General features: G+C 36.2%; 1 protein-coding gene across 1 annotated transcript; it reads left to right on the top strand.

The window, feature by feature from the left end:
* The first annotated feature begins 11,539 nt into the window (after positions 1-11,539).
* LOC131144796 (gibberellin 2-beta-dioxygenase 1-like) lies at positions 11,540-13,604 on the top strand. Its single transcript, XM_058093662.1, has 3 exons — positions 11,540-12,224; positions 12,390-12,738; positions 13,117-13,604. Exons 1-3 carry the CDS (start codon positions 11,827-11,829, stop codon positions 13,363-13,365), a joined length of 996 nt encoding a protein of 331 aa, XP_057949645.1. The 5' UTR covers positions 11,540-11,826; the 3' UTR covers positions 13,366-13,604.
* The last annotated feature ends 5,381 nt before the right edge of the window (positions 13,605-18,985 follow it).

The following is an 18,985-nucleotide window of genomic DNA, read 5'->3' as shown; positions in this document are numbered from 1 at the left end:
TTTAAATTAATTATTCTCATTCACAAAATTTTAAAACCTATATTGAAAAACCTTCACAAATCGTCCCTTGATCACGACCACCTAAAAAAGATCAAGCAAGAATGACTTGGATAGTTTGTGGTGTACTCTAGGGGATTACTCCGATGCCTAAGTAAGGGACTAATGAGAGGCTTTGAATTGCAACAGTAGAAAGAGTGAGTATGAGAATGATATTTATGTCTCCCTGTGACCCCTTTTCTTAGTAGTGAAGACTAGCCTTTCCCCAGTTTGCCATTCATGAGGTACCATTATGTCTACGGGGTTACGAACAACTTATGAGTTGCAAGTAACTCATGCAAGTAACTTGCGAGCGGTTATGTACGTAAGTCGTCAATTGCTACTTTTGTAACCATGCTGGAGATTATTAATAGTTTAGTGGGAGTTACGCGAGACAATCAATGCTACCCAAAGCCAACCTTACAGCTGCCAGCCTCCATGGGCATATTTTTAAATATGGGCGTACTAATTTTGGCTATATCAATTGCCCCCCTGAATACTCTCGAATATTCGAAGCAAGTTTTCAAGAGTAATAATTTGAACTAGTTCCTTAAATAACCAATAAAAGGCCAATTCCAATTAATTCTAGCCCCATACGGGCAGGTAGGCCTTCTAGCCAAGGTTTATTCGATAACCGGTTCAATTCAAGCCGCTCTCAATTCTTAATTGACCCAATCCGAGCCAATAATTCTAGTCCCAAGCTTTATCCAAGCCAAGACTACCACAATAACTGACTCAATCTGAGCTGGTTTCGATTACAATTGGCTCAATCCGAGCCAGTTCTTACATCAGTTATTGGATCCATTCAAGCTGATATCTCAAACACCATCTTACTCTGAGCTGAGTCTAGCATGATCACTAGCTCAATCCGAGCTAGTTTCTCCTCAAATTGGCTCAATCCGAGCTGATCAGTGTTTTTACCTGATTTTTTTTTATACCTATGCTCAAATCGAGCAAGAAGTTTTGTGATTTCTTATATTAAACTTTGTTTGCCTCATAAGTTGTGCTCATTAGTTCGGTTGGGTCTTTAGGCCTCATGAGTTGTACTCATCAGTTGGGTTAGTTTGCAGGCCTCATGAGTTATACTCATCAGTTGGGCTCCTCATTAGTTGGGCTTGTTCTTATCAGTTGGGCCAGTTCTTCAGGCCACATGAGTGGTGCTCATCTGTTGGGTCCTTCCTTTTCAAGTCGATTCAGCTCCTTCTTGTGGTCATCACCTCTTCTAGGTTGATGTATTTCTAGGTACATGTCATCAGTTCTCCCATGTTCACTGGGGGCTTCTTCCCTAGTGAAATTAAGAAATTCCCTAACTGGAGAGCCATTGTCAGGGTTGCTACTGCCACTCTATGATCTAAGTTTCAGATCTGCGGGGTTGCGTTGACGAAACGATGCATGAATTTCTTTAACGTTTTCCTTTCTCCTTGAAGAAGACTCATGATCCGATGAGTTGAAGTTTTTGCTATCTTACAATTGCTGATGAAGTGTCCGATGAACTACTACTCCATTTCAAAAAAAGATCCAATGGAACCAGGCTTTAAGGTTCGATACCACGCCATGACATTCCTTTTTAAATTGGCTGTAAATGCTCGAAATATGATTTCATCTGGTACGCATTACAATTGCATTAGCACTCTAAAGGTTTTCAAGTGATCAATAAGATCGGACAAGCCATCGTACCCTACTATATTTGGCATTTTAAACTTGTTAGGTAGGGGAATATCCATTACCTCTTTAGTGAAAGGTGGATCTGAGGATTTGATTGAGGACTCCCTAGTGGAAGGGTTGTTGCGAGCTTCGTTCATCATTTTCTCCAATTGATCATTTTTTTTTAAAAAAAATTATAATTTGTGTGACCATTGTTCATAAATGCTCAAGCAATTCACGTCCTCCAACTTCTTTGTTGGATCAGAAACCCTATCAGTGACTTCTGGTGGAACTGCAACTTTCTCATTTGACTTGGGTTCTGTTTGGTTAGGAGGAGGAGTGGGTTCCTTATGATCCCTTTTCTGATGCAGGATCATAGTGAACATGTCCTCCATTTTTTGAAATGTAAGGACTTCGCTTTTCGTTACACTGGAATTGTCACCTGGTGTAGAATGTATGGATTGAGGTGATTGGTCGGCCTATTTCCGACTTTGACTTCGAATTGTGTGATGTAGCCATGATTAAGGATCATAAAGAACCTCTCAAAAAAGTTCCCATAGATGGCGGTAACTGTTGTTGTAACGACCTCAAAATTCTTATCCTTATATATATATACACACACACAATAACCAGTCCTACGCAATGGAAACATATATCATGAAACCATTTATACATAAATTGTACAATACCAGATTCTAGAATATACAAACCATACAAAAATGCCACTCCAGTATCATCTATCCCAAAAACATACACAACTCTGCCAAAAACTCACCTTATAACCAGGGTAACCAAACACTTTCTCTATCCGCGAGCCTGATCCGCTCGCCTATCTGGCTCACCTGAAAAATGGTAAAATAATTGGGTGAGTCGACACTCAGTAAGTGGAAATATGCTATCACTAGTGTGTGACAACTAAGTTAAGGATACTTTTAAAATAATAACTGAACTTCAATGTAAAAAATCATCTATAAAACATATATTTCTTTCACAATTTAAAACATATTGTATCATCTGTTTTTCTACTTTTCATACTAGTAATATCATACTATACTCATCATATACTATAAAACTGTAAATATATATATAACTGTACTTTTATCCTTGGGACTTTGTACGTCATGATTTGACCCCTCATGACAGGGTTGTGTGGCCTGTAGGCGAGACTCTATTTGGTCAGCCCTTCTGATAGGTCATCATACTCTACACTACCTCAGCCCGGCCAAACTGCATCCTCTCCTAAGCTCGGAACTGGCTACTTCCTTGTCAAACCGGCCCCCTCAACCCAGTGTACTGGGGAGCTGCATACTCTCCGAGCACGGCTGACGGTACCAACATACTATTTGAGATATGTGGTTGCACTCTATCTGTATCCAGCAACGGTACCGTGCTCTGTAATCTGTATCTGTCTGTGTAACTTTCCTCAGGGATCTGATACTATATACATATACACACACACACACACACACACACACACACACACACACACACACATATATATATATATATATATATATATATATACTCTTTTACTGTTTTCATCGTGTTTCCAAAATTACCATAACTCTGTCTTTCTATACTATAAACACTATATCTGTAGCATTTTGATGCTACCTCTATATATCTATCTGTGTATTCTGTATATATACTCTGTCTATGTTCTGTATGTTATGATAATAAGAAAAACATGGCATGTTATAACACTGTATATATGTATATACCGTTCTGTAATAAACTGCAATATAAAATACTGATCTGAGTATCTGTATACATGTATTTGGATATATGTATATAACTGTTTCATGAACTATTCATATAAAAATGTATATGCATGTACATTTCTCTGCGAATATAAATCTATCTCTATATAATCTTATATGCTGGAAAACCATATCAAATGTATATACTATTTATATCTTTGTATTTAGTATAGTATGATGTTTCATAACAACTGTATAAATTCATACTTCACATGAAAAGTCTACTTAGGCTACACAAACATTTATGCTCATTTTATATAAAAACTGTATAATATACTGACATAAAAATATGCTTATGAAATCTCTATTAACTCTATTAAAACTCCTAACATAGCATATTTCCTTTACCTTAACTTTGAAAAGCCCCTATAAAAATTTGGCTCTATACCCGCAAGATTCCTAACCCAACATGTCACGACCCGCTCATTTTTCACACACACACACACACACACACACACACACACACACACACACATATATATATATATATATATATATATTATATAATAATATCAACATCAAACATCACAACTCAGCAAGTCACAATCCACCTGGACCCGTGGGTACTAGGGATACATCAAAACATACAGCAGAAACCTATGCAGCAAAAAGTATAAAATCATATACATCTCGTCATAAGGGGCAATACATCATACCAGAGTACTACCAACACTATCTCTCAGTTTATATACATCCCAAAAATAAATTTAGGGACAATTCCTACAAAAATCCTAACTGTCCCTACCAAAAACTTACCCTTCCAAAGAGGGCAATCACTGCTCTAGATCAGCGGGGTTTTTCCCGCTCTCCTATCAGGGGCTCTTGAAAAATGTATAAGATTTAGGTGTGAGACACCTCTCAGTAAGGGAAATAAACTAATACCAGTGTGTGATAACATGAGTAATTTGTATTCAACATATATCATATATAACACATTTAGTACTGTTTCATCAATTTGGGAAAACATATATATGTATATATATATATATATATATATATATATATATATAAATCAACATGGCAGAACATACGACATTTTCATAACATATCTCATCTTATATTATAATAATAATAACATAAAACCATTCCTGGTAGGTTAGCTTACTGTTGTCATGTATTACCCCCACATGACTGGGTTGTGTGGCCCGAAGGCGAGACCTGACAATGGTTGGCCGATCACTGCCAAGTCAATAGTCTAGTCTGAAGGTCCAATGGGTCTACCGAGACTGGTCCGTACACCAAGGACGATAACAACACACTTCTTAAAATAACCACATCGACCATCCAATCTCACACCACTCCGTACAGCAGCGTTAACACGGATATCATGATCACGAGGACCATGGACACATAGCAACGGTACCGTGCAAGTGCTAGTCTAAACCAAGCCAACCAGGTTCTGATATCATATACATATACTGAAACCGTGATACATAAATATCTCATATCATTTATTTTCACATCAATCATATAATTTCACATATATACATGTATCATGAAAATCATCGACTCGTACGCCGGTATTACACATTTTATCATAGTTCGGCCTGTACGCCAGCTACATATAGCATAGCCCGTACGCTAGCAAACATTAATCACATAGCGCGGCCTGTACGCCGAAAAATCACATCTCATAGCACGGCCCATACGCCGACAATCATAATCACATAGCACGGCCCATACGCTGGTCAATCACATAGCACGACCCATACGCCGGCAAATCACATTCATATATATATATATATGAAAACATCTCGGCCCGTACACCAGTTTTCCATTATAAAAATCCATCTCATCCACATTCCCAGAAAACATCATTTCACAACATTTTTACTCATGCCACACAGTAGATTTTCCACATATTCAACATACGATCATTTTCACAGTATTTTGCAATTTATAAAACATACATACATAAACATATACATTTTCCATAAATCAAATGATAACTATATATATATATATATATATATATATATATATATATATATATATATATAAACATTTTTCAAAACAATACTAGCTTAGTTTATCCCCTTACCTGATTCCTGGAAAGCCCCTAATAAAACTGCCCCGCACCCGCAGGGTTCCTAACTCAACACCCTGAAAATAAAAAATCCCAGAATTAAAATTTAGTATTTCTAAGCATACAATATTTTCCCCAACTGTCAAAAACCCACAAATTGAGCAGAAATTTTTTACCCAAAAGCATTCAAGTTTAACACTTGAGGGGTTTCTTAACCAATACTCCGAAACTGAAAACCCCCAGTATTAAACTTCAGTATTTTCATACGCACAACATTTTTTATAACTAGCGTAATACCAAATATGGCTTAAAAAGCCTTACCTCAACTCTGTGATGATTTCCAACTAGCTTTCTCCCACGATCCGCTCTAGCAGATTTGGAGAGAACTCCGCCAGAAGCGTCGTGGTGACTTCGGATCATTGATCCGGCGAAATAACCCAAAAACGAAGAGAGAGAGAGAGAGAGAGAGAGAAAGAGAGAGAGGGAAAGAGAGAGTGAGCCGAAGGGGAGAGAGAGAGGGAGCGTTGGCTTCTTTAAAAAGCCAAATTATCAAGATTTTCGTATATATATAAAACAGAGGATTTCGTCGATGAGCCCGTTCTTCGTCGACGAGTCCTTCACAAATTTTGTCGACGAAGCTCTGTATTCATTGACGAAATTCAGGCTGCCTCAGAATCCCTCTCGGTATTTTCTCATCGACGAAGCCATGTGTTTGTTGACGAAATCTTTAAAGTCTTCGTCGATGAATCCCCTGTATTTGTCGATGAAGCCCTGCTGACCCCCTTTCCTTTAGTCCTTCCAAAGTTCAATGTCGTCGACAAACACTCCACGACTTCCTTCTGTTTCCAGTTTCCATATCCCTTTTCTTTCATTATTTAACTACCATTTTATTCGGGTCGTTACACAACATCTTGAAAACACAATGTCCCTGAACAAAACATCAGTATTTCCTAGTCTACATCATTTCCTATAACTGTCAGAAAGTCAAAAACTCAATAAAAGGCCTTACCCAGAATTTGGGATGAAATCCAACTTCATTTTCTCGACGATCCGCTCCGTCAAACTTGTAGGAAATTCCACCAGGAGCGTCGTGGTAGCTTCAAATCATCGATCCGGAGACTGGTGGGGCCGAAAACGAAGAGAGAAGGGAGAGAAAGTCGTAGAGAGAGAGAGAGATTTCGTAAAAATGAAAATTTTCCTCGAATTCCGTATATATATAAACAGGGGATTTCGTCGACGAGACCCTGTATTCGTCAACGAATCCTTCACAAATTTTGTCGATGAGGCCCTGTATTCGTCGACGAAATTCAGGCTGCCTCAGAACCCCTCTCGGTATTTTCTCGTCGACGAAACCCTATGTTTGTCGACGAAATCTTTAAAGTCTTCGTCGACGAATCCCCTGTATTCGTCGACGAAGCCCTGCTGACCCCCCTTTCCTTTAGTCTTTCCAAAGTTCAATGTCGTTGAAAAACGCTCCACGGCTTCCTTCTGTTTCTAGTTTCCATATCCCTTTTCTTTCATTATTTAACTACCATTTTATTCGGGTTGTTACACAACATCTTGAAAACACAATGTCCTAGAACAAAACTTCAGTATTTCCTAGTCTACATCATTTCCTACAACTGTCAGAAAGTCAAAAACTCAATAAAAGGCCTTACCCAGAATTTGGGATGAAATCCAACTTCATTTTCTCGACGATCCGCTCTGACAAACTTGTAGGAAATTCTACCAGGAGCGTCGTGGTAGCTTCGGATCGTCGATCCTGAGACTGGTGGGGCCGGAAACGAAGAGAGAAGGGAGAGAAAGTCGTAAGGAGAGAGAGAGATTTCGTAAAAATGAAATTTTCCCCGGATTCCGTATATATATATATAAATAGGGGATTTCGTCGACGAGACCCTGTATTCGTCGACGAGTCCTTCACAAATTTCGTTGACGAGGCCCTGTATTCGTCGACGAAATTCAGGCTGCCTCAGAACCCTTCTCGGTATTTTCTCGTCAACGAAGCCCTATGTTCATCGACGAAATTTTGAAGGCCTTCGTCGACGAGACCCTATGTTTGTCGACGAAGCTTGGCAATTTTTCTGAGATTATTTTTATTTAATATTATCTCCAAAATGCAATGTCGTCGACGAAGTCTACGGTCTCCTTTTGTTTCTGTATCTATTTTCCTCTCTCTTTAATATTTGAATATGGATATTTTCTGGGTCGTTACAGTTGTTGCCTGAAAATTGAACGACTTTCACGAATCATCTTTTGATTACGATCACCTAAAAAAGATCAAGCAAGAATGGCTTGGAAGACCTAGGGTGTAGCCCGGGAGATCACTTTGATGCCTAAGTAAGGGGCTAATGAGAGGCTTTGAATTACAACAGTAAAAAAAATGAGTATAAGAATGAGATTTGCCTCTCCATGTGACTCGTTACTATATGCACATATAATGAGATAGAATTTTTGATGAAGGGGGTATGTCCTGAAAGGTATTGTGGATTATAGAATTTTTGGTGAAGAGGGGTATGTCCTGAATGATATGGTGGATTACAAATTTATACTAAATGTTTGACAAACATATTAATCACCTTCCCTGTAACACCCCGACCTAGTTTGTCAAGGAGTACTGCGTCTCTCCTCCTCCACTTGGACCAGACAATACGGGGCGGTCCTTATCAGACTAATGATTGGCCACACAGACCAACACGTGTCATTTTTAATGTGTTTTATCCCTACTCACACACTTTCATAGAAAACTTCCCAGAGGGTCACTCATCCCAATATTACTTCAAATCAAACATGCTTAACCGTGGAGTTCTTATGGGAAAACTCATGAAAAGAAAGGTGCACCTTATTGATATGGGTAGTAAGATCAAATTGTTTTTAAGTCTTTCTTCCACAGGGTATCACATTCCCCCTCACTTATAGAATGCAACGTCCTCGTTGTGAACCCACATTTCCAAATCCAGGCGATGTAAATCTCATCACACTTCCGATTGGGTAATTGTTCTAATACCATTTTGTAACACCCCAACTTGAGTCTGTCAGGGAGCACTGCGTCTCTATCTCCTCCTCCACCTGGACCAGACAACAGGTGGCAGTCCTTATTGGACTAATGACTAGTCCCACAGATCAAATCATTTTTAAGTCTTTCTTCCACAAGATATCACATTCTCCCTCACTTATAGAATGCAACGTCCTCGTTGTGAACCCACATTTTCAAACTCAGGTGATGTGAATCTCATCACACTTCTGGCTGGGTAATTGGTCTAATACCATTTTGTAACGCCATAACCTAGGTCTGCCAGGGAGCATTGCGTCTCTATCTCTTCCTCCACCTGGACCAGACAATAGGGGGCGGACCTTATTGGACTAATGACTGGTCCTAAAGATCAATACATGTTATTTTCAGTGTGTTTTGTCCTCACTCACTCACTTTTTGAAAAAACTTTTCAAAAGATCACTCATCCCAATATTACTCTAACTCAAGTATGCTTAACCGTAGAGTTTTTATGAGAATGTTTTCGAATAGAAATGTACACCTTATTGATATGGATGGTAAAATCTAATCCTTTTTAAGCCTTTCTTTCACGGGATATCACATTCTCCATATATATCCTTATAAAAGAAATAAAAAATAAAAAACATAAAAAACCATTTGACAATTCTAGATCATTTTTAAAAAATGCTTATTAGACATGTGAGTGTATGCGCATGCACATGTAATCAGTACATACACACATGATATTTCTCACCAGATCTATACTATAAATAAAAATACACATGATGTTTCTCACCAAACCTGTACTATATATAAAAGTAAACATAATATAATTTTATAATTTAAATTTTAAAATTCTTAATTTTACCTTAAATGACCTACTATTTTTAAAACATACAGACTTATCGGCCACCAATACACATTATGTCTAAAAAACTAATAACTAAAATTTATTCATAAATAAATATTTATCTCATTTATACTATTTGGTTTCTTTTATAACTAATAGTTCACATCAACAATTTTTTCATATTTTTTTAGATAAGAAAATCCTTAACTTTCTTCTCAATCCACATGACCTTTATTTTTTTCTATTCAACTTGTGAAAACAAAGGTAATTTAGTCATATTAGACCCTTAAAATATTCTTGATGCCTAATAATTTAATTCTCTATATAGAAAAATATTGCATGAAGGCATCCATTTTTGTGAGAAATTATATAAATTAAGAAGTTAATTAAATAGACACGCTTTAGATTGGAAAAAATAGTGAGAGTTTCACATATACACGCATATATAATTTTCAAGAATATACACAAATTGTCAAATTATTTTATCAAATGACTTTACTTTCAATATTCAAATCTTATCCAGTCACATTATTAATGCTAGGTTTATTATTATTATTGTTCTCATTTTTCTTCATGAAAAACTTTTAACGATATTCGTATTTTTGTTTCTTAATTTAAATTGATAACCATTTACTTATGATATAATAAATTTATCAAGTCTATTTTATGAGATGATTTGTGGGTTTTTAATCCATTGGATTAGTGTACTTAATTTTTTTAAAAATTATTGATAAAAAATAATTAGTTCAGATTGTTATAAAATTAAGTTATTTGATCCCCACACTTTTCGAGTAGGATAATTTGTTCTTAAAAACACATTTATTTGACAATATTTGATCCAAAAAAAATTCTAAAAATTCATAAAAGATATTTACACCAAAAAGATTTCATACAAGTTCTATTTTTCTCTAGAAAATTACAAGTCCACCCAAGAAAAGGGTCCACCCTCACTCTCCCATGGCCTTGAGCTACTCCGAGGGTAAAAGAAGGCTAGAAAAAGACTCATTTTCAATTCCATTTCTCCTCTTGCTTTTAAATTCTCTTGGCACTTTCAAGATGAAAGATGACTAGAAAAAGACCTCTCCTCAATTTTCATTCCTCATTTTTATTTGAAGTCCAATGATATTATACTCTCTCTCTCTCTCTCTCTCTCTCTCTCTCTCTCTCCTATAAATGATTAGAAAGTTAGAGATGTTGAGACTTTTTGGACTCTTATCTCCTTACTAAACTTGAGATAAATTGATTGTAACCCGTTACAAATAGTATCAAATAATTTAAAAGTGATTTAGTTAAATATTATACTTTTGAACTCTTATCTCCTTATTATATTCGAGATGAACTGATTGTATCTGTTATTGTTAGTACTAAATAATCTTATGAGACTATCTAACCAATCCGGGACCTCTTTTGATTTCCAGTAGTAAACTGCTAATGTGAAAAAAAAAAGTGAAAACAAAAAGAAAAGAAAAAACCCATCTTCAAGGGACTCATTTTCAATTTTCATCTCTCTCTCTCTCTCTCTCTCTCTCTCTCTCTCTCTCTCTCTCTCTCTTAAATGATTAGAAAGTTAGAGATGTTGAGACTTTTTGGACTCTTATCTCCTTACTAAACTCGAGATGAATTGATTGAGCCCGTTACAAATAGTATCAAACAATTTAAAAGTGATTTAGTTAAATATTATACTTTTGAACTCTTATGTCCTTATTAAATTCGAGATGAACTGATTGTATTTGTTATTGTCAGTACTCAATAAATTTAGGGGACTCTCTAACCAATCCGGGACCTCTTTTGATTTCCATTAGTAAACTACTAATGTGAAAAAAAAAAGTGAAAAAAAAAAAAGAAAAGAAAAAACCCATCTTCAAGGGACTCATTTTCAATTTTCATCTCTCTCTCTCTCTCTCTCTCTCTCTCTCTCTCTCTCTTTTTTAAATGATTAGAAAGTTAGAGATGTTGAGACTTTTTGAACTCTTATCTCCTTACTAAACTCGAGATGAATTGATTGTAACCCGTTACAAATAGTATCAAACAATTTAAAAGTGATTTAGTTAAATATTATACTTTTGAACTCTTATCTCCTTATTATATTCGAGATGAACTGATTGTATCTGTTATTGTTAGTACTAAATAATCTTAGGGGACTGTCTAACCAATCCGGGACCTCTTTTGATTTCCATTAGTAAGCTGCTAATGTGAGAAAAAAAAGTGAGAAAAAAAAAAGAAAAGAAAAAACCCATCTTCAAGGGACCCATTTTCAATTTTCATCTCTCTATAAATAGGCAGGCAGAAGCAAAGGCCAGTAGTTCCCATGCCTCTCTGCATGCAATATCAACCCACCCACTTGCTCATTTAAACGACACTTCATCAACTCCCTACCCCTCCAAAACAAAAAAGAAGGAAAAAAGAAAAGCCCTTCATCAAATCTTCCAAACTCTTTCCTGATCATTCTTCTTCTTCTTCCAGATTCTGAGAACCCCCACCCCCCCTTCCCCTGCTTCTGCTCTGTTCTGCAGCAGCCACAATGGTGCTGTCCAAGCCAGCAATTGAACAGTTCTCTCTCGTCAAAACCTGCAAGCCTACCACATTGTTCCCTGCAATTCCCCTCGTAGACCTCTCCCAGCCCGACTCTAAGTCTCTCCTGGTCAAGGCTTGCGAAGAGTTTGGCTTCTTCAAGGTCGTCAACCATGGCGTGCCAACTCAATTCATCTCCAAACTTGAGTCCCAAGCTGTGAAGTTCTTCTCCCTTCCCCTGTCTGAGAAAGAAAAAGCAGGCCCTCCCGACCCCTTCGGTTACGGCAACAAGTGTATTGGACCCAACGGCGATATCGGCTGGGTCGAGTATCTTCTCCTCAACACCCACTCTGAATTCAATTCTCAGAGATTTGAATCAGTTTTTCACGAAGACCCAGAAATTTTTCGGTGAGAAATCAAAACAGAGCCCATACGTATTCATTTTTAATCTCAGAGAATCGCATAACTGAAAAAAACAGAGCACGATTCAGAATTCAAAATTTTTTTTAAAAATTTTTGTTTTTGTTTTTTTTGTTTTTGTTTTTGTTTTTTTTTTTTTTTTTATGGTTGTAGGTCTTGTGTTAATGATTATGTTTCGGCTGTGAGGAATATGGCCTGTGAAATTCTTGAATTGATGGCTGATGGGTTGAAGATTCAACCGAGGAATGCTTTCAGCAAGCTCTTGATGGATGAACAGAGTGACTCTATTTTCAGGCTTAACTTCTATCCTCCATGCCCAGAGGCTCAATCTTTGGATGGCAGCAATTTGATTGGCTTTGGAGAGCACACAGACCCACAGATAATCTCTGTCTTGAGATCCAACAACACATCTGGGCTTCAAATCTCTTTGGGAGATGGGAATTGGCTGTCTGTCCCCCCAGATGAAGATTCCTTCTTCATCAATGTTGGTGACTCCTTGCAGGTACACATCAATCTTCCAATCTCTTCCTTTTTCAAAGTTCAGTTTTCCTCTCCAATCTTAAAAATCCATTGGGAAGATTCAAATTCCACTGTTCTATGTCAGCTGCTCACTGTTTAATAAAATCTATCAGTTTTCTAGATGATCCCCCCCCCCCCCTTTTTTTTTTTTGTAGTAAAATTATTTTCCGATTAAAAAAAGGTGGGATTCATCAATTGGGATTGTCAGTGTGTTTATTAAATGTCTTGGGATTTGGTTTTCAGTGGAATTGAATAATTTATGCATATAAAGCGATGATGGGTTTTCATTCATTGAATGGGGATCATGGGGTTTTGGTTGGTTTTGTGGGTGGGTGACCCTGCCTCTGTCTCTGGCCTGCAGGTTATGACTAATGGAAGGTTTCAAAGTGTGAGGCATAGGGTTTTGGCAAACAGCATAAAATCTAGGGTTTCCATGATCTACTTTGGAGGCCCACCACTGAGTGAGAAAATAGCTCCGTTGCCTTCACTCATGGAAGGAGAGGAAAGCCTCTACAAGGAGTTCACATGGTTCGAGTACAAAAGATCTGCTTACAGCTCTAGATTGGCTGATAGAAGGCTTGTGTTCTTTGAGAAGATAGCTGCCTCTTGATCCTTCTACTTCCTTAAATGTTCATTAGCAAAATCAAACTTGGTTTTTCAACAGTCTCTAAAAACTAGGTTTATAATTATATTTGCAGTTTAACTTCCCCTATAGATTGAAAAACTTTGTACCTACTTTCCAACTTTTTTAGTTTTCCCACCTTTTTAAAACTCTCTGCGGATCTTTATGTAACCATCTCTTTCTTTGCCTATAATAATACACGCCAACTATCGTCTTTGGTTATCACATTTTTCGGTTGTTTGAAAGATTTCACCAACTCTCGACGACATATTAGGAGTCAAAACATTACATGCCAATTATTGATTTCATTATCACATTTTTTTATTCATCGAAAAACCCCACTAGCCCTCGACTACATAATGAGAATTAGCTCATCTGCTATTCTATATCTCTGTTACATCTTTGACATTTCAATATGAAAACTTTCCCTAAAAATTACTAAAGGACTAAGAATTTTCTAACTGTGCAGTCCTATCATTTTCCATTTCATACTCAGTATAAACTATAAAATCAAGAAACGACTGAACATTTATTGAACTGGTCCTCAGTGGTGTTGGCAAATTTTCTTGGGACCATTTCAGTATCCTGTGGACTTCCCTCCTTGGGACCACTCTCAAATAAACAAGCTGCCCTGCCCAATTCATGCGTTATATAAGATAAATGCATATACACATTTAAACCGAAATACACATATGTACACATACTCACATTCAATGCGCTCTCGACGTAATTGTTAATTTAATTTTATCCGAAAAATAAATCAACTTTAATTTGTAAAATAGAAAAAATAGGAATAATTAAAGTGTGTCAAAAACTATATTGCAAACTCAAAAAACGTTGAAATGGTTTAAGAAACATGTTGACCTACGCTTCATCGAGAAAAAATATATATCATGTGCCACGAGGCCTGAATGTCGTCGATGTCTTGAATGCACACAATTCATGATTGCATGTACTTTGATCAGTGTTGAAATATAGTCTTGAAAATTCTATTATTTTCGATGTAGAAACTACTTTGGTCTATTAATTAAGAAGACAGAAGAAAACGAAAACAAAAAACAAATATATCTTGCGAATTTTTTTGGCCTCTTGAGCCTTGGCTTGGAAATAGGGGCCAAGGCATGTAAGTATGTAACAATTGTAATACGAGCTTGAAGAGATTATAGGCAAATTGGTGGGCTCCCAAATAATCAACACACTACTACTTTATCATTTGTATTTTTGCATCACATTAATGTTGTTATTATTTTTTGCAAACAAATTGCATAAGTAAAATTATATTTCGAAGTAATCAAAACTATCAGTATCATAATTCCAAACACATGTAAAACATTTATTTTCGTTCAAGATCTAAGATGAACCTTAAGAGAGAAAAATATTTTTTTAAATAAAAAAAGAATGGACTATACTCTTGTGCAGTCCAAACACCAAAAACCTCCCAATACCAAAACCAAAAAAAAAAAAAAAAAAATCTCTACCAATGAATTAAAATGAGAGAGATCTTTGCATGGAGATGAGAACTAGGTGAGGCCTATATGATACAATATTGAAAATGGAATAATGTGGTGAGGAGCATCGAGCAATGGTTTTTTTTACCCTTGAATATTAATTAAGAAAATAATATTATTTTGTCTTCATTTTTTTTTTTAAAAAAAATTATGTTACAAAAGAATATTATAATGTTGGTCCTAGAGTCGAGTCTAGAGGGGGATGACTAGACACTTTTGCGTATTTTTGCTTTTCTCTACAGAATAAGAAATCTTAACAAGATACAAATAATTATATTATAATATATAGAATGTAAACCATGCACAAGATATAAATTAAAAAGTATAAGGAAGAAAAGTTTGACAAACGATATTAACGTGGTTCAGCCCCTTGCCTACATCCACGCCTTGAGACACTCAAGGATTCTCAATCCAATATCACGATCTCCTTCACCGGCGAAAAAGCCTTTACACCACTAGGGAACAAATCTCTTTATGCTCACACAGAGCCTTTCCAAGGGAACAAATCCCTTAATACTCACCCAGAGCCTTCACACAAGAACAAATCTCTTTTGCTCACATAGAGCCTAAACAAGGGAACTAATCTCTTTTGCTCACACACAGCCTAAACAAGGGAACCAATCCTTTTAACACTTGGTTCACAAAGAACCCTTACAAGATGATAATGAATTACAAAAACAATGCTCCTTGAATAAGCTGATATTTGATACAATAAAAACCTCACACAACTCTCTCAAAGTAATGAATGACAACAAGATTAAAGAGCAAGAGAGAGATTGAGGACTTGAGATGATGAACTAAATGCAAAGTGCTTGTGAATGATATTCAAAAGATGTTAATCACTAAGATCAATCTTTAAACAAGTCTTTGACCTTATATTTATAGGTAAATTGAACTACTAGTCATTTTATGGTAGTTGGGCTTATAAAATAATGTACTACTTTGAAATCTAGCCGTTTATAAACGTTGAGTTCAGAATCCCAACGCAAACCGTCGACGGATTCCCCAAACCGTTGACGGTTACCCCTTAAACCATTGATGGTTTGCTCAAAACATGGATGATTTCATTCAGGGCAAATTTCATTTAACTCTCTGTTTGAAACCGTCGAAGCACCTGGACCAAACCGTCAACGATTTGCAATGTTTCTTTATTAGCTTGATATTTATTTGCTTAATAATGGTTTTAACAAAACCAGGGTCAAGTCTATAAAAGATTACAACACTAAGATCATTTAAAACTTGTTCTTTATGAAAACATAGCAAGTATAGGACATTTTCATAAAACTCTTTGTTTTGCTCTTTGAAAACTCATAAGTATAAAACTTATGATTTGGTGATATCTTAAATACTTTATAAACTAATATGCAATGCATTTGCCTAACTCTTGCTCAATGAACTTGCGTGAAACAATACCGCCAAAGTTACAATAGTTCCTACCTCAAACACTCCATATTACATTATGATTTTGTTGGATGTGCTTGAGTTCTTTCGACTGAGTGTCCACTTTGATCTTTCCTACTCGAACATTCACTCAATCTTGCATTTGATCCAGTACCTTCATGTCTTTGCCACTTGTACCTGTACTAACTTGATCTGCAAATATATGTTAACTTGAAACTACTAAATGGTTGATGTCATCAAAACATATCAATTATGATTATGTAGCCACTAAGGCTAACAATCTCATCCTTTTTGATGATGTTGAACTTGTTGAGTGTTTACTTGATCTTTGCATTTGAACTATAGCTTGTACCTGTCATAGCTTGATATGCAAAGATTAGTTTAACTTAGAATCAATAATGGGTTGTTATCATAAAAATATGATACTTAGGATTATGTAGCCACCAAGGCTAACAATTTTTCCCTTTTCGATTATGGCAAACCATTGGTATTCTCACAGGATATAATTGTAAGCTCCTCCTTAATTTATGCATATTGTTGAATAAGATGAAATTTTATTCCCCCTTACTATATGCTTATAATGCACAATTAAATCATTCAACTAGATATTTCATGTCCATTGGAGCTATAACATGCAATACATTTAGCAAAAATTTAAACTTCCATTTATAATCATTTAAGCAACACTACAGATTTGTTATTAATACACTAACCTACAACAGCCAACCTACAACACCAACCTACTTCTCCCCCTTTGATCATCATCAAAAAGAGAGGAACTATTCTTTTAGTTTAAAATGTTCCAAAATGAGTTAGGGGTTGGATGGTACGTACTACGTAGTACTAATGTTGTCATGATTAATATCCCTAAGATTCAAATTTATGCAAGAAATATGCTGACTATGCATATTCATAAGTTTTATCATCATATGATCATATGACTAAGGAAGACATCTCTTTTCTATAAGAGGAAGATTTCTTGGGCATGCTTTTGAGACTTTATTCAAAAGCAGATGACTTAGGTTTTTCATCTCAGAAATAGAAGTTTCTCAAATGGTTTCTATTGTCACCCACAAGTTTATTCCTAAAGAACAAGCTTGAATAAAGAACTTGTGATGGGGTGCATGCTACTTTACCCCATATACTATAGCCAATACTTTTTATAATGACTCGAAGAATAATGATATTTAAATAATAAAGAGGGAGGGAAATGGAAACAGAAACAGAAGGAGGCAGCAAACTTCGTCGACGACGTTGCACTTTGGGTGTAATAACCCAAGAATTTAATCAAGGATTTATCGACGAATACAGGGGATTTGTCAATGAGGATAACATAGAGTCTCGTCGACGAGGGTATGTTTTGTCGACGAGAAGATACCGAGAGGCTGTTTTCTAAATTCTGAAATTCGTCGACGAGGAGATGGTGTTCGTCAACGAATCTTCTTCATGACCTTGTAGACAAGATAATGTGGCTTGTCGATGAAGGCCACAGTATAAATATTGTGAAACTCAGTTTTTTTTTACGCAGAAACAGCAGAAATTCACTTTTTCTCACCTCCCTACGGTTCCTCCTCCCACTCTCCTCGATTTCGGCCCTGTCGACCGCCAGATCGATGATCTAAGGCCACCACGACGCTCCTAGGGAAGTTCTTCCTAAGTATGCCGAAGCGGATTGTCAGTGGGACGAAGTTGGATTTCATTCCAAATTCAGGGTAAAGCCCTTTTATTGAAATTTGGCTTTCCAGCAGTTGTAGGAAACGCAGTAGATGTAGAAATAGTAATATTTTGTTCTGGGATGATATATGGTTTTTAGGGTGTTGAGTGGGAAGTCGTGCGGGTGTAGGACCCAATACAGTAGGGGGCTTTAGTTAGAATCAAGTAAGGGATATATTATGCTAGGCAAACCTATTATGATTCAATATAAATTATATGTTTCTAGCAAGTTATTATTCAGATTATTTATGCGGTTTCAGAGCCTGATAATATCAATATTTAATTGTGTGGCATGAGTTTATTGTTAGTTCAGTACAAGATTTCCATAATTTTCAAAATACCATGATTTTCAATATACGCACAGAAACTTGTATTTTACAGTATTTTTCAGAATATTATGTTATACCCATTTCAAAACCATAATATTCAGTTTATACAGTTAATTAGATACTTCAGTTATTCAGTTATGCAGACATTTCTGATATCCAGTTATTACAGTTTATTCAGCTCAATATATGTAACGTTATGGTTAATTCAACTATTATAAAATCATGGTAAAAACAATATTTTAGAAATATCAGTTACGTATATAGTATCATACCCTGATGGACCATATTCAGCAGCAAAGCACAGTATTGCAGCTATATTCAGCTCAGAGTATAAGCCCTATTCAGATAACAGGTGGTATTCAGAAGTTGATCGTGCCTATGTTGTGGACAAAATCTGTAACGACCTGCTTAGATATTCGTATAATAAAAGCAGAACAAATAAAATAGTCAACCCGAACCCGTGGATAGTGGGGACACTTGTCATACACAGTGGAACCTAGGCAGCAGTAAATGTAAATCACATTCATCAACCAATAATTACATAATACTAGAGTCTACTATATTCCTCAAAGATACTGTGTTTATATATACAATCTCCAAAATATCAAAATAAACCTAGGATCTTACAACAAAAATCTCATGATCCTAGATCAGAAC

This window comes from Malania oleifera, chromosome 12 (genome assembly GCF_029873635.1).
Source record: "Malania oleifera isolate guangnan ecotype guangnan chromosome 12, ASM2987363v1, whole genome shotgun sequence".
NCBI classification, from domain to species: Eukaryota; Viridiplantae; Streptophyta; class Magnoliopsida; order Santalales; family Ximeniaceae; genus Malania; species Malania oleifera.
This window is presented reverse-complemented; position numbering and strand designations above follow the sequence as displayed.